Source organism: Chiloscyllium plagiosum, chromosome 16, assembly GCF_004010195.1.
Source record: "Chiloscyllium plagiosum isolate BGI_BamShark_2017 chromosome 16, ASM401019v2, whole genome shotgun sequence".
NCBI classification, from domain to species: domain Eukaryota; kingdom Metazoa; phylum Chordata; class Chondrichthyes; order Orectolobiformes; family Hemiscylliidae; genus Chiloscyllium; species Chiloscyllium plagiosum.
In genome coordinates, this window is record NC_057725.1 from 58,969,012 (window position 1) to 58,983,479 (window position 14,468).

General features: G+C 46.3%; 1 protein-coding gene across 1 annotated transcript in view; it reads left to right on the forward strand.

The window, feature by feature from the left end:
• The window catches only part of LOC122558107 (barley B recombinant-like protein A), a 118,639-nt gene that overhangs the window by 69,419 nt on the left and 34,752 nt on the right, over positions 1 to 14,468 (forward strand). The window contains exon 2 of the mRNA XM_043706427.1: positions 5,738 to 5,836. Coding sequence (XP_043562362.1) covers positions 5,738 to 5,836 — 99 coding nt within the window. The remainder of the gene's footprint in view (positions 1 to 5,737; positions 5,837 to 14,468) is intronic.

Sequence of the window (14,468 nt, forward strand, 5' to 3'; positions counted from 1 at the left end):
GCTACATTCTCCTCTGCGCGCCCCCTCCCCCCCACCCCCATTTATCTCTCCACCCTGGAGGCTCCCTGCCTCCCTTCCTGATGAAGGACTTTTGCCCGAAATGTCGATTTTCCTGCTCCTCGGATGCTGCCTGACCCGCTGTGCTTTTCCAGCACCCCATTAATCTCAACACTGGTGAATTGGGGCAGATTGTTGCAGGGTGAGGTGGAATGAGAGGTTGGGGGTGAGGTGGAAACGACAATTTGGTCTATTGAGCCAATAAGATCACAGCTGATCTGATTGTGGTCTTTATTCCATGTTCTTTGGAGGTAGTGAGCACTGAGGTAGCAATGTAGTAACATGAGGTAGCAACCTAGATTAGATTAGATTACTTAGTGTGAAAACAGGCCCTTCGGCCCAACAAGTCCACACTGACCCGCTGAAGCGCAACCCAGCCAGACCCATACCCCTACATATCCCTTACCTAACACCACGGGCAATTTGTTGTTATTTGACAACTGGACGGCCCCTTTTAAAAGTTTGCTTTTTTTAAAAATGGTGGATGTGGCCCGAAGGACAGCTCTTTGAGGTTTGATTGTTGTGAGAAAAATAAACTTGAGTAGGTAGGCTGCTCTTTTTTTTTGCTGTTGTGGGGGAAACTATTTTCTGCTGTTTTTTTTTGTTGTCGTGGGGAACTCCACCTCTTTTCCCCCTCCCCCACTATCAAATACTGATCCACCAAACTCATTCGTCTAATTAAAAAAACTAAAGCCGTGCTCAGCAAAGCTCTTGTTAGCCCCAAAATTTCACTCTGGGACGATACAAGGTGTGATTCTGTTTATATATATAAAAAAAAGGGTGAAAATGTTTCGTGAACACTGCTGTCCAATCTGCCTCTTTGGTCCCTCAGTCTGCTTCTTTAACTCTGCGCGATTTTCTTTTTGTCTGATTTTTTTTTTTCTCTCATGAGAAAAGTCTCAGGACATTTTCCTATGTTAACAGGTGCCTTACAAATGCAGATTGTGGTTGTGGCATATTTGCACATGCTCCTGTCCAGGTGTTTGAAAGGTGAGCTTGGTTCAGTTCCACGGGTGGCTGCCATTTTTGTTTGTCCCACTACAACATCCAGCGCTCTCGTATTTCTCTAGAACATTCTCCCAGAGTCACGTGATCACCTGAGTAATGGTCAGCGGGTTCAGTCCACAAGGGTAATTATTGTGTGGCTACCATCTCACCTTTTACAAAAGGTAGAGAAAACGGAAGCAAAATCTTGGCGGATGCTAGAAACGCAAAATGAAAAGAGTAACTGCCGGATGCGGCAATGTCGATGGATAGGGAAGCGGAGTTGACCTCTGACCCTTTGCCTAAGCTGAGAAAGGGCTCGGAAGCCTTCACAACTTTGGAACGTGTGCGGAGGTGAGGAACAGTCAGGACCTGAAGGTCTACATAAGGGAGATGGTAATGGGATGGACAAAGAGATGAAAGAGGGGGTCCAGAGGAGGAGTAAATGGCAAGAGATTGCATCTGAAAAAGATGGAGTCAGAGGCTAGGAAGTGCGATTGTTGAATTTGGAGGGACATATTTTTAAAATCGGAGCGGACTCGATGGGCCTTGCTTCCACTCCTATGTCTTACGGTCTTAAAACCATGATGTGTGTGTTTGGGCCGGGCTGGTTATTATATACAGTATACACATGAGTTGACTCGATAAGTTAACTCTAATTTCTCTCCACAGATGCTGATAAAGTGTGGCGCTGGAAAAAGCACAGCAGGTCAGGCAGCTTCCGAGAGAGTCAAGGTTTCGGGCATGACCCTTCCTTCATCAGGGCTTCATCTGCAGTCTTCACTATCTCCGCAGATGCTACCAGACCTGCTGAGCTTTGCCAGCGATTTCTGTTTTTGTTTTTAGCATATACGGTAGTTCCCCTCCCCCACCCCGTACCCTTGGCGGATACATTCCAGGATCTATTGTGGAAGCCCAAAACCAGGATAGGAGCGAACCCATTCATTCCAATGAGAAACGTGCCTTCCCAGCAGCCTCCTGGTCCCTGGTTCCCTGTAATGCGTCCGCGACGCGGTAATTTGCGGGTAATTGAAACTGCACAAAACTCTTCCGCGGATACGGGGGTCACCCTGTACACATCTTTTGGTTCTGAGTAAAACAATGGAGATTGGATGATTTGGGAATGCGCGAATGATTTGTTTTAAGATTATGTGCAGGTGGCTGTTCACTTTCTCCACTCCTTACTGGTTGAGAAGAGATACAGGTCTGAAAAATCCTGCACAATGGAAAATACCACAATCCGAGCGAATTCTGTACGTGCTGAGGTTGGACTGAGAGAAGACGTCTGTTAGTGCCTGGCTTGGGCGAGTGGCGCATTGGCATGTGGATTAAGAAGGATACCTGACCCTTCTGACTGGAGTAACTTCCAAAGTTACAGCAACTGCCTGTACAGACTGCCCGACTCTGGCTCAGTGAGTCGTTTATATCAATTCACCATCGCAACAGGACCATTCATTTATGTAGTGCATTTATTCTGGTGTTCTCCCTGGCCCAGTGGCTGAACATACCAATGCAGTACCAACTGGACCTTCTAATTACCAGTCCCAATACTCTGAGCCTCTACACTGTATCCTGTTGATCAAATTGTAAGGCAAGTTGTTGCACTGTTCCCACAGCACAGTTCCAGGTTGCTTCAAATGACGGAGACAATATCATGAGATGGAAGTCGTGCCTCGATGTATTTTTCAGAGTTGCATTAATGTGAATCGAAGGTTTGACACTGGATCACTGATTTTATCTGTGTCTGTGTCCCCGTCTGTGTTTATATTTTATCCTGTCTGAACGTGTAAGGAGCAGGGAGAGCAAGTGTATCTAACAGTGTATGCAGGTGTATGAGTTTGTGCATATGGAGAAGCTCAGTGTGTAACATTTGAACAATAGATTCGCCCTTCAAAATGTGTCTGACATGAGCTTGTGGTTTTGCAGATTTTTTTTCAGGCCGTAGGAAGTCACTGAGCTCTTCAAGGATACAAAAGTGAGGGAGACCGAGAGGGGGAGGAATGCAGAGGCCAGGGTGGGGAAACTGAAGGCAGGGGATTTGTCAAATGGGAAAGGGGGCAGAGTGGCCGCAAAGAGAGGGCTGGAACAGAGTGGTAAAGGGGCTGGCAGTCAGTGGAATGCGGGTCGAAGACTGGAGTTGAAGAGCAGGGATTCTGAGTGGAGATCACCATGCTCGGACGGGAAGGGAAGGTTGGAAAATGAGGACTGTGAGCTTGTGGATGACTGGGGCAGAGATGGGAGCTGGAAGAGCATTGGAAAAGTCAATCCCTTGAGGTGATTTGAAGAGCAGGGAAAGGAGGATCGAATAGATAATGTTTGGTACAAGAGCAAGGAAACTGATTTGGGTCTCTCAGGGGACGGGTAGGGAGTGATCCTTGATATGGGCCAACACAGATTGGAGGGACTTGATATCGAAGGGAAGAAGAGGTTCAAGGAGGTCAGATGAGGGAAGATTTGAGATGAGGGGTTGGGGTGAAACTCTGGGAATAACGCAATGTTTATGAAGAAGGCACAGGGGTCCAGAGTTGGGTGTGGGGGTGGAGAAGGTGGAGGGGAGAGTCATGAGGCAGAGATGATGCCTGAGGAGCTGAGATGATTGTAAGGGTTTCATGGACAAGAGGAGGGCATTGAGGGTCCAGTGAAAGCGAGGTGGAGGGCAGAGGGGGTGAGGCGGTTACTGTAACCACAGGAGGAGTTAGGACAGTCACAAAACGGAGAGCCTGTTTTCATATGGAAACAAAGGCGAACTTTCCCTAATCTTATGACTCTCTAATGTAGGAATGGGTAGGGGGTGGTGTTTACTCATGCAAAGAAAGAGGGTTATTTCTGGTTCCTGGGATGCTGACAGCGCTGTAAGCTATGTAGGATGTGATGGGGCATTTAGTTTAAACAGAGAGCTGGGCAGAAACCTCAAATGTGGTGAACTGTGAGTTTATAGTTCTGTCTGCCTCTCTGTCTCTAACTATAAAACTCCGTATATGAAGTGTGAGCCTATGTAAGATGATCACAAAGTGCTCAGTTCAGTAAGGTGATGTGAACATGTATGAAAACTGGAATGGCCATGTATGTGTGTGAAAGGTGAAGGCCACATATAAGATGTACATGCACAATTTAGAGTGTTGTGTGTCTCGATATCAAGCAGCCTAACACAGAGTACAGGGTGGACGAGGCTGTATTCGCATCTCTGTGGTGTGTTAGGATTGTAACATGCCTAGTGATTTCCACTGCGATCCACACAGGGGACTGCACGATCCCGTTCCCAAAGCTCTGCTGGTTTTTGTTTCCCTCTGAGTGGAATTTGTAGGAACAGAAGGAGAGCATTCAGCCCCTTGAGACTGCGCTGCCAGTCAGTTAGATAGTGGTTGACCTGGAGCTTTGTTTCATTTGTCAAGATCAGAGTGGTGCTGGAAAAGCACAGCAGGTCAGGCAGCATCTGAGGAGCAGGAAAATCGACGTTTCAGATGCTCAATCCCGATGAAGGGCTTTTGCCCGAAACGTTGATTTTCCTGCTCCTTGGATGCTGCCTGACCAGCTGTGCTTTTCCAGCGCCACTCTGATCTACACACTGACCTCCAGCATCTGCAGCCCTCACTTTTGTCTGCTTCACCCTCTTTACCCACTTTAACTTTATAACCTCTAATATTTTACACGTGGCTGTCTGTGTGTGTCTGTGTCTGTGTCTCTGTTATACGGAAACATAGAAAGCGGGAGTAGGCCATTCGGCCCTTCAAGTCTGCTGTGCCATTCAAGACAATCATGGCGGATCACCTAATTCAGTCCCCATTCCTGCTTCTACCCAATGCTCTTCAATCACTTTAATGGAAAGAATTATATCTAATGCCTTCTTGAAAACATTCACTATTTTGGCCTCAACCACTTTCACCAAGTGCTGTATAATCGTAGCCAGCCACCCATACTCCCATACTCGAATCCTCTTGCAATGTAGGCCAATGTATTATTTGCCGCCTTCACCACCTGCTGCACCGGCATGCTTACCTTCAGTGACTGTTGTACAAGGGCAACGAAGCCTTGTTGCAACTCCCCCTTTCTCAATCTATCACCATTCAAGTGATAATCTACCCTCCTGCTTTACTATTACAGTGTCCGCCAGTATTTCTGTGTCTCTGTGTGGGTTATGAGTATCCGGGGAAGTCTGTGTATGCATGTATGAGTGCATCTTTTGTGTCTGTGTGAGAGAGAATAGGTAACTTTGTTTGTTTGTTTCTTTGTGTGTGTCTCTGTCTGTGTGTGAGTGTATGTATATTTGTGAATATCTGTGTGTCTCTGTCTTTATCTTTGTGTCTGTGAGTATCTGTCTGTGCCTCTGATTGTATTGTGTGTGTCTGTGTGTCCACTACCACCTGATGAAGGAGTGACGCTCCGAAAGCTAGTGTTAGTTGGACGATAACCTGGTGTTGTGTGATTTTTAACTCTACGTTTGTGTGTGTGTGTTTGAAAGTATTGGTGTCTCTGACTGTGTGAGAGAATGTCTCTGTGTTTGTATGCAAGAGTACCTGTGTCTGAATGAGAATCTCTGTCTACCTAGCTCAGTGTCTGTGTCTGCGCATGAGAGTGTGTTCAACACTGCCCCACTCTCCCCCTTTGGAAAAGAGTGGGATATTCTTGAGGGGTTTCTCACTGAGGTGTGGGAGGCAGCTTGCTGTTCCCATGGTAACCAGATCAATTCTTCCACCAGAATCCGTCTGCCGCCAAAGGGAGTAATTCCTTATCTGATGGGCATGCGGCAAGGCCGCCGAGGGTCCAGGAAGATAAAGCGCAGGTCCGCCGTGTATAAGTATGTGGGTTTTATTTTCTCTTTCACGAGTGGCCTTGCAACCAATGCCAGCTGCCTGCTGCTATGAGGCCCCCACATGGGATCAGACCAGGTCACAGCCTCCCCCCCCACTCCCCCCCCCCCCCCGTCCTTCCCCTTTCTCCTGGAGCAAGAACAGGTTAACCAGCATCTCAGCTTTCAGCCTCTGCATTCACTCAAATCCTGGGTCCAGCCACCGTGATTCCGGACCCTGGACTAACTATCCTTGGCTAACGGCTCAGTTTTGAAAGTTCCGACTTCCAGAGCCTTTTGGGAATGAGAATTCCTGACTTTCACTGCCCTTTGTAGACGGCCGAAGATGAGGCAAAGGTGGCTAACCCCCTCCACCAGATGCTGCCTCTGATCAATGCTTCAAATCTAAATGTTTACACCCCTTTTTTCTGGGATTCCTCTTCTGGGATAGAGAGAGAAAAATCATCGTGTTATAGAGTCATAAAGATGTACATCACGGAAACAGATCTTTTGGTCCAACCCGTCCATGCCGACCAGATATCCCAACCCAATCTAGTCCCACCTGCCAGCACCCGGCCCATATCCCACCAAACCCTTCCTATTCATATACCCATCCAAATGCCTCTTAAATGTTGCAATTGTACCAGCCTCCACCACTTCCCCTGGCAGCTCATTCCATGTGAAAAGGTTGCCCCTTAGGTCTCTTTTATATCTTTCCCCTCTCATTCTGGACTCCCCGACCCCAGGGAAAAGACTTTGTCTATTTATCCTATTCATGCCCCTCGTTATTTTATAAACCTCTATAAGGTCGCCCCTCAGCCTCCGACGCTCCAGGGAAAACAGCCCCAGCCTGTTTAGCCTCTCCCTGTAGCTCAGATCCTCCAACCCTGGCAATATCGTTGCTTTCAAGTTTCATAACATCCTTTCGATATGGAGACCAGTTGCTCAATCACTTTCAGCAGCTCAGTTGCACCTCATCCTTTTATGGCCTTTATCATTCTGGTGAAATTACACTACACCCCATCCCAGTCTAGAATCTCTCAAGGTGAACACAGTGCTCCAGAGGTAGGTCATTGTTACCCACATAAGACCATATGACGTAGGAGTGGAAATAAGGCCATTCGGCCCATCGAGTCCACTCCGCCATTTAATCATGGCTGATGGGCATTTCAACTCCACTGACCCGCATTCTCCCCGTAGCTCTTAATTCCTTGTGACATCAAGAATTTATCAATTTCTGCCTTGAAGACATTTAGCGTCCCGGCCTCCACTGCACTCTGCGGCAATGAATTCCACAGGCCCACCACTCTCTGGCTGAAGAAATGTCTCCGCATTTCTGTTCTGAATTTACCCCCTCCAATTCTAAGGCTGTGTCCACGGGTCCTAGTCTCCTCGCCTAACGGAAACAACTTCCTCCCGTCCACCCAATCTTCCCTCTGTCCTGCAGTTTGGAGCCCGTCTGCCTGATATAGGCAGCAAGTTGAATGGAAGTCTCTAAGCTGAAAACTGCTGATCTTACACTGTGCAGACCCCGCCTGTCAACTGGCCATTGGCTGAGTCTGCCTTCTGAGGTACCAGACCAGAGGGCTTTATCTTTGCCCCATGTTAGTGGGGAACCAGCACCATCTGGTGGCTGCACTGGAGAGCTGCTCTTGGCCAGGTTAATTAGTCTGCTCTTAGATCAAGTTGGACAGGCACCTGCTCCATCCAGGTTGTCCCTCACTATGCAGTAGTGATAATGTGTACATAATAATGTAATCTGCTCCCACACGCACTTACCCATGCACCCATACACACACAACCTCTGAATCTTTCGATAGGAGAGGCAGGAAGCCAGATAAAGCAAGTGAGGGTAGCGGTTTTCTGAGAGTGCTGGTTCTGATTTGTCTAGGACCCAGCCTATTCACTCTGGACTGCCTTCTCCCACCCATCACCCGAAACGTTGACCAGACCCCCCCCCCCCCCCCATCCACTGAAAAACCACTGGCGATTTCCAATACATTTATTCATTATCGATTGAACCTGGAGGTGGGAAAGAGGATTAGGCTTGGTCTGGGTGCTTTTGAGGTGCAGTGAAAGCAGTCAGACCATGCTGTACATTGAGAGTACAGTCTGGGTGTGATTTGCTCTTGCACAGAGCACTTTGTGTATCTGTCGCTATGAAGTTCCTGTAAGCTGTAGGATGTCACATCTTGCAAGTGCCCCCACCCAGCCTCACCCACAATCTGTCTGATCCCATGGCCCTGCTAACACATTAACTTGCTGCATAGACTTTAACCCACAGCTTTTCATATGAGTACACTGTTTCACTTGCCCCTCTTTCTACTCGTTCCTCACTGCCTCTTGTTATGTTCTGGATAGTGACTCTGAGTATGCCCGAGTACACTTTCTAACGCTGCTGTTGCTGCTGTGAATATTCCTTTTTTATATGACGTACAACACCGGTATACACTCAACTTAGAATTGTCACACTGTTTGATGACTGACTGTGCTGAGCTATGGAATGTCTCATAGCAAGTGATTCACTTTAATTCTATCCCAGTAACCTTCTGTTTATGAATTCCTCCCTAACCCTTCCCTTTCCCTGGATGTAGAGGACTGTTTCCTCTTGCAGAAGTCATGCTGAGCACCTCTGTTTGTTCTGAAACACTCTAGTTTGTGATAATGGTCTGTTTCCCGGGTCCTCCATTTCTAGTGGACTGAATTCCTAACAGGACAACTTTCGACTGTTATTAAAGTTGCATACATTCCATGATTGTCCTGGGGTCTCCAGGAATTGAAGGTTAGCCTCTTGGACAACACACCAGAACAATCCGAAGTGTAGTAAAATAAATCCCTTTCCTTCTGTACTTCTGTTTATGGCTCCGAAAAGCATACATTTGGAAAGGAAAGATTGACTGTTAATAATCATCAAATTGAACAACTTGGCTTGGAAACAGGGTGACTCACTGTCCCACATTTTAAGGTATTGTTCTTTACTTTGACTGTTTTCCCTATCCTTCTTGCGGGATTCCTCTTCTCCCTTGTTTCCCAATCTGCTTTTCTGCCTTTGTATTTGCACATGTTCACAAAAGCACTTGTGACTATTCCCACTAGGGGGAGTTACGGTGACCAGAACCATTTTACCATGAACCTGCGCACGCACTCGTATACACACACTCTCTTCACATCACTGTTTTTCATAAAAGGTTGGTCACTCTGCCTGGAAAGGTGGATCACAATGGAGAAATCCTGGTAGATGACCAGTAGGGAGATAATGGGGTACTTGCTATGCCTGCATACCAGCTTTTTGTGACTCATGCAGTAGAATAGACATTACAGGTAATTCTGGAACAATTCTCGCAAGGAATTAAGGGATACGGGGAGAGTGCGGGTAAGTGACATTGAAATGCCCATCAGCCATGATTGAATGGCGGAGTGGACTCGATGGGCCGAATGGTCTTACTTCCATTCCTATTTCTTACGGTCTTACAATGTGCCACCCTTCAGGGTCTCTGCCTGTATTCCTGATGAAGGGCTTTTGCCTGAAACGTCGATTTTACTGCTCCTCGGATGCTGCCTGAACTGCTGTGCTTTTCCAGCACCACTCTAATCTAAACTCTGGTTTCCAGCCTCTGCAGTCATTGTTTTTACCTAATGTGTGTTTCAGCAGTGCGATTTGGCTATAACGTTGCTGAAGGATTAGGAAATGATATTTTAGAAAATGCTTATCTCCGATCGATTCCATTGGGGATTGGTTCGTGTGCTCCATTCTGCGCATGCACTGATGTGCGCGCTGAAATATCTGCACTGTTCTGCACATGTGCCATGTCCGTGCTGTTCTGCACTTACGTTGGTATCCAGGCATGCATGATGTTGGTGCATTACAGTGCATGCGCCGATGCCCGTGCTGACATCTCTGCGCCGTTCTGCGTATGTGTGACGTTCGTGCTGGCCTTCGTACAGTTCTGTGCTTGTGCCGATGTCAGCTGCTGACGGAGCAGCTTTCCGTGAGAAAGCTGTACGTTACCGTACAGAGAGCAGCTTCCTTACGTTTCTTAAATATACTGTGTTAGATTGGGTAGTCACGATTTGGAGATGCCGGTGTTGGACTGGGGTGTACAAAGTTAAAAATCACACAACACCAGGTTATAGTCCAACAGGTTTAATTGGAAGCACTAGCTTTCGGAGCCCTGCTCCTTCTGATGACAACCACCTGATGAAAGAGCGACGCTCCAAAAGCTGTTGGACTCTAACCTGGTGTTGTGATTTTTTTAAACTGTGTTAAATTTACTTTTGTTTGTTAACAAATATGATTTTTACCTTCATTCAGATTGTGCTATAATTTGCGTTAGACTTTTGTGTGATTTTTGAGGGATTGTGAGGGTTTTTAAACTGGTCTGCCCCAATTCCACTTTTTCCATAGGCCCCATTATTTCTATTAAGCCAGGTTTTCCTGCAACACAACTACAGTGCTATAGGAGAACTACCTGTATGTTGGCCTGGACTGGTTGGACCGAAGGGATTGTTTCCGTACTGTATGACTCTAGAGGGCATATTTTTAAGGTTAGAGGAGAAAGATTTAAAGGGGACCCGAGGGGGAACTTTTCCACATAGAAGGTGGTTCATATGAGGAATGAACTGCCAGAAGAATTGCTAGATACAGGTACAGTTTAAAACATTTAAAAGACATTTGAACAGGTACATGAATAGGAAGGGGTTTGGACCAAATGAAGGAAAATGGATCTAGTTTAGTTTGGGGAAATGTGGTTGGTATGGACTGGTTGAACAGAAGGGTCTCTTTCTGTGCTGTATGACTCTGAGACCCAGATCCCTCTGCATCTCAGAGCCTTGCAATCTTGCATCATATCAATCATTTTTTAAAAATTCTTGCCAAAACTGACAGTTTCAAATTTGCCCACAATATCTGTTGTGTTTTGTACATCTTTGCTATTTATTTAACCTATTTATATCCTCCTTCCTCTTCACAATCTACTTTCCTACTGTCTTTGTGTCTTCAGCAAAAGTTGTAACTGTACCTTCCTGTCCCTTTTATCCGAATCATTTATATAGTAGAAGGTGCGGACTGCAGATGCTGGAGAGTCAGAGTCGAAAATGTGGTGCTGGAAAAATCAGAGCGGGTCAGGCAGCATCCGAGGAGCAGGAGAGTCGACGTTTTGGGCATAAGCCCTTCATCAGGAATGTGATGAGGAAAGGGGGCTGAGAGAGAAATAGTGAAGCATTGAGGCCCCAGCACTGATCCTGGTGACACACCACTCATTGGATCTTGCCAAACAGAAAGACATCCATTTATGCCTACCCTATTCTTGCTGTTAACCAGCCAACCTTCTCTCCATGCCAATGTGTCACCCCACACCTTAAGCTTTTATTTTCAACAATAATGCTTGATGTGGTACTTTATCGAATGCCTTTGGCAAGCTAAGTACAGTACATCCACTGATTTCCCCTAATCCACAACACGTTACTTCCTCAAAGAACTCTGATCGAATGTGGTTTCCCTCCATAAAACCATTCTTGACTTTCCCACCTAATTTTAATTAAATTAAATATTCCTTGGAATGCAAATATCCCGTCAAAGTTTCATCAACCCCAATTCTATCTCTTATGAATCTTTAATTTCAAAGCTTCAAATTTACTTTTTTTCTATTAATATTTGGAAGTAATTCATTAAATTGTCTACAGGTTCTTCTAGACATTGCACTCTTCTGTTAAATCATCCTCATTCAAGAATTTTATTTGTTGTCCAATCGAAATAATCACTGAAGGTTTTTAAAGCTTCCTCCAAAAATATATGTACTTTTTAAAAGCTGTCGGTAATTAATAACATCATGCTACAGGACCTACTGTTCAGCTTCTAATTTACTGAAGATACAGAATTGTTTTAAAATTAAGAACTGTTTTCTACAAGATGTCCAATCTTGCTTTCTGTTTGCACCATATGTGATCTTGAATGTATTTGGAATTATTATTATTTCTCTCTATTTTCCCCCAATTCAGTTATGAATTCTTATTACCTAACATTTGTAGCATTTCAGTACTGCTTACAATCTGTTGCTTACAATTTGTTTCTGTTGCTGTCCACTTCTAAAGCAGGGTTGTACTGATGTGAAGTGTTAAATCCGTTTCTCTCGCCAGAGATGCTGCAATACCTGCTGAGTTTCTCCAGCATTCTGTCTTTGCCTGAAATTTAACGTACAGCAACATTCTTCAACGCTGTTTCAAATTCTGTTGATATAAAGTTTTCTGTGGTCTGAACAGGTGCATTGTTCAAGGAATTTTATTTTCCCTTATAACCCTGTATTAAATTCTCCTGATACAGCCTTTCAATTCTTCCAAATGAAATAGTGTACTGAATACTGCTTTCAGGTTATTAAATTGCATTCTTTTGGAGTAGCGTTTCTCTGTACTGCTTGTTGTGTTTATCCTGGCTTTTAAAACCATCAAAGTAGTAGTTTCCCACCTTTTTAAGGGTTTTCTTGCCCTCTGCTGCCAAGATGACATTCTTCCATTTGTTCACAGCAAAATGGATATTTTCCCAATTTCATGGTCCAAATTGCAATGCATTTCTTCTGCACAAATATCCTTTCTAGAAGGTTCTCTGGCCGTTGCCTTTATAAATGTTTTGCCAAAATCGCGGCCTAATTGTTGAGTTCTGGACTTTTTAAACCCGAAGTTGCTTCTGGTGAGTACTCTTCTGCTAGATTCTTTCCCCAACTCTCTCTAAATTTGCACCGCTTGTCTGAAATAAATTCTGGGGCCTTTCCAATTCTGCAGCCTGATGCAACTTCCTTTTCTGGTTTTTTCATGTCCCTCACAGCCGTGCCTCGTGGAATTTTTTTTCCTTGTAAGTAAATCATGCCACTTTATTGTGATCTCAGTATGAATGAATTTTCTGCCCCCACCCCCCCACCCCTCGGCCTACTGTATTGACATCTCATGGACCCTCCTCACCACAACATTGATGCTCAATTTGAAGAGTAAGCAATCCTCTTTTCCAACCTCTACACTGCTGAAGCCAGGCGCCAACTTGTGGACACCACCTCCTACTGCCACCTCAACCATGACCTCACCTCCCATCACCAAGCCATCCTCTCCCAGCCCATCCACAGCCTCATCACCTCAGGGGATCTCCCATCCACACAGCCTCCAATCTCATAGTCCGGGAACTCCGCACTGCTGATTCTACCTCCGACCCAAAATCTACAAAAACCTGATTGTCTTGGTCAACCCATGGTCTCAGCCTGCTCCTGCCCCATCAAACTTATCTCTGCATACCTTGACACTGTCCTGTTCCCCCTTAGTGCAGGAATTCCCCACCTATGTACGGAACACCATCCACGCCCTCCACCTCAGTGACGTTTGTTTCCCCAGTGCCTTATCTTCACCATGGACATCCAGTCCCTGTACACATCTATCTGCCATGATGAAGGCCTCCAAGCCTTCCATTTCTTCCTCTCACGTCGACCTAACCGGTACCCTTCTACTGACACTCTCATTCACCTGGGTGAACTGGTCCTCAACCTCAACAATTTCTCCTTCCAATCCTCTCACTTCCTTCGGACCAAAGGGGTAGCCATGGGCCCTAGTTATGCCTGCCTCTTCGGGTACATGGAACAGTCCAAGTTCTGCAGCTCCACTGGCATCATTCCCCACCTTATCCTTCGCTATGTTGATGACTGTATTGGTGCTACTTCATGCTCCCATGAGGAGGTTGAATAGTCCACCCTGACCTCAAGTTTGCCTGGACCATCTTAGATACCACCCTCCCCTTTCTGGACCTCTCCATCTCCATTTCTGCCGACCGACTCAACATGGGCATCCACTACAAGCCCACTGACTCCCACAGCTACCTGGATTACACCTCCTCCCACCCTGCCTGCTGTAAAATCACTATGCCTTATTTCCAATTCCTCCGCCTCTGCCGCATCTGCTCCCAGGACGACCAATTCCACCATAGAAAATCCCAGGTGGCTGCCTCCTTCAAAGACTGCAATTTTCCCTCCCATGTGGTTGATGATGCCCTGCAGCACATCTCCTCCACTTCCTGCACCTCTGCCCTTGAACCCTCCCCACCCCAGCCTACCAACCTCTGGATATATCGCATTATCCTTCGTCATTTCCGCCACCTCCAAACTGACCCCCAACCAGAGATATATTTCCCTCCTCACCCTATCCGTGTTTCGGAGAAACCATTCTCCCCATGACCCCCGTGTCAGGTCCATGCCCCCTACCAACCCACCCTCCTAGCACCTTTCCCTGCCACAGCAAGACGGGTAAATTCTGTGTCCACACCTCCCTGCTCATCTCCTTCCAAGGTCCCAAAGGATCCTTTCGCATCTGACAGGAATTTCCCTGCACCTCGTCATCTACTGTAGCCGTTGCACCCAATGTGGTCTTCTCTACATTGTGGGGAGACAAACTTGCAGATTGTTTCAGAGAATATATCTGGGACACACACTAACCAACCCCACCGCTCTGTGGCTGAACATTTTAACTCACCGTCCCACTCCACCAAGGGCATGCAGGTCCTGGGCCGCCTCCATCGCCAAACCTTAACCACCTGATGCCCGGAGGAAGAATGCCTCATCTTCTGCCTTGAGACCCTCCAACCACATGGGGTCAATGTGGATTTCACCAGTTT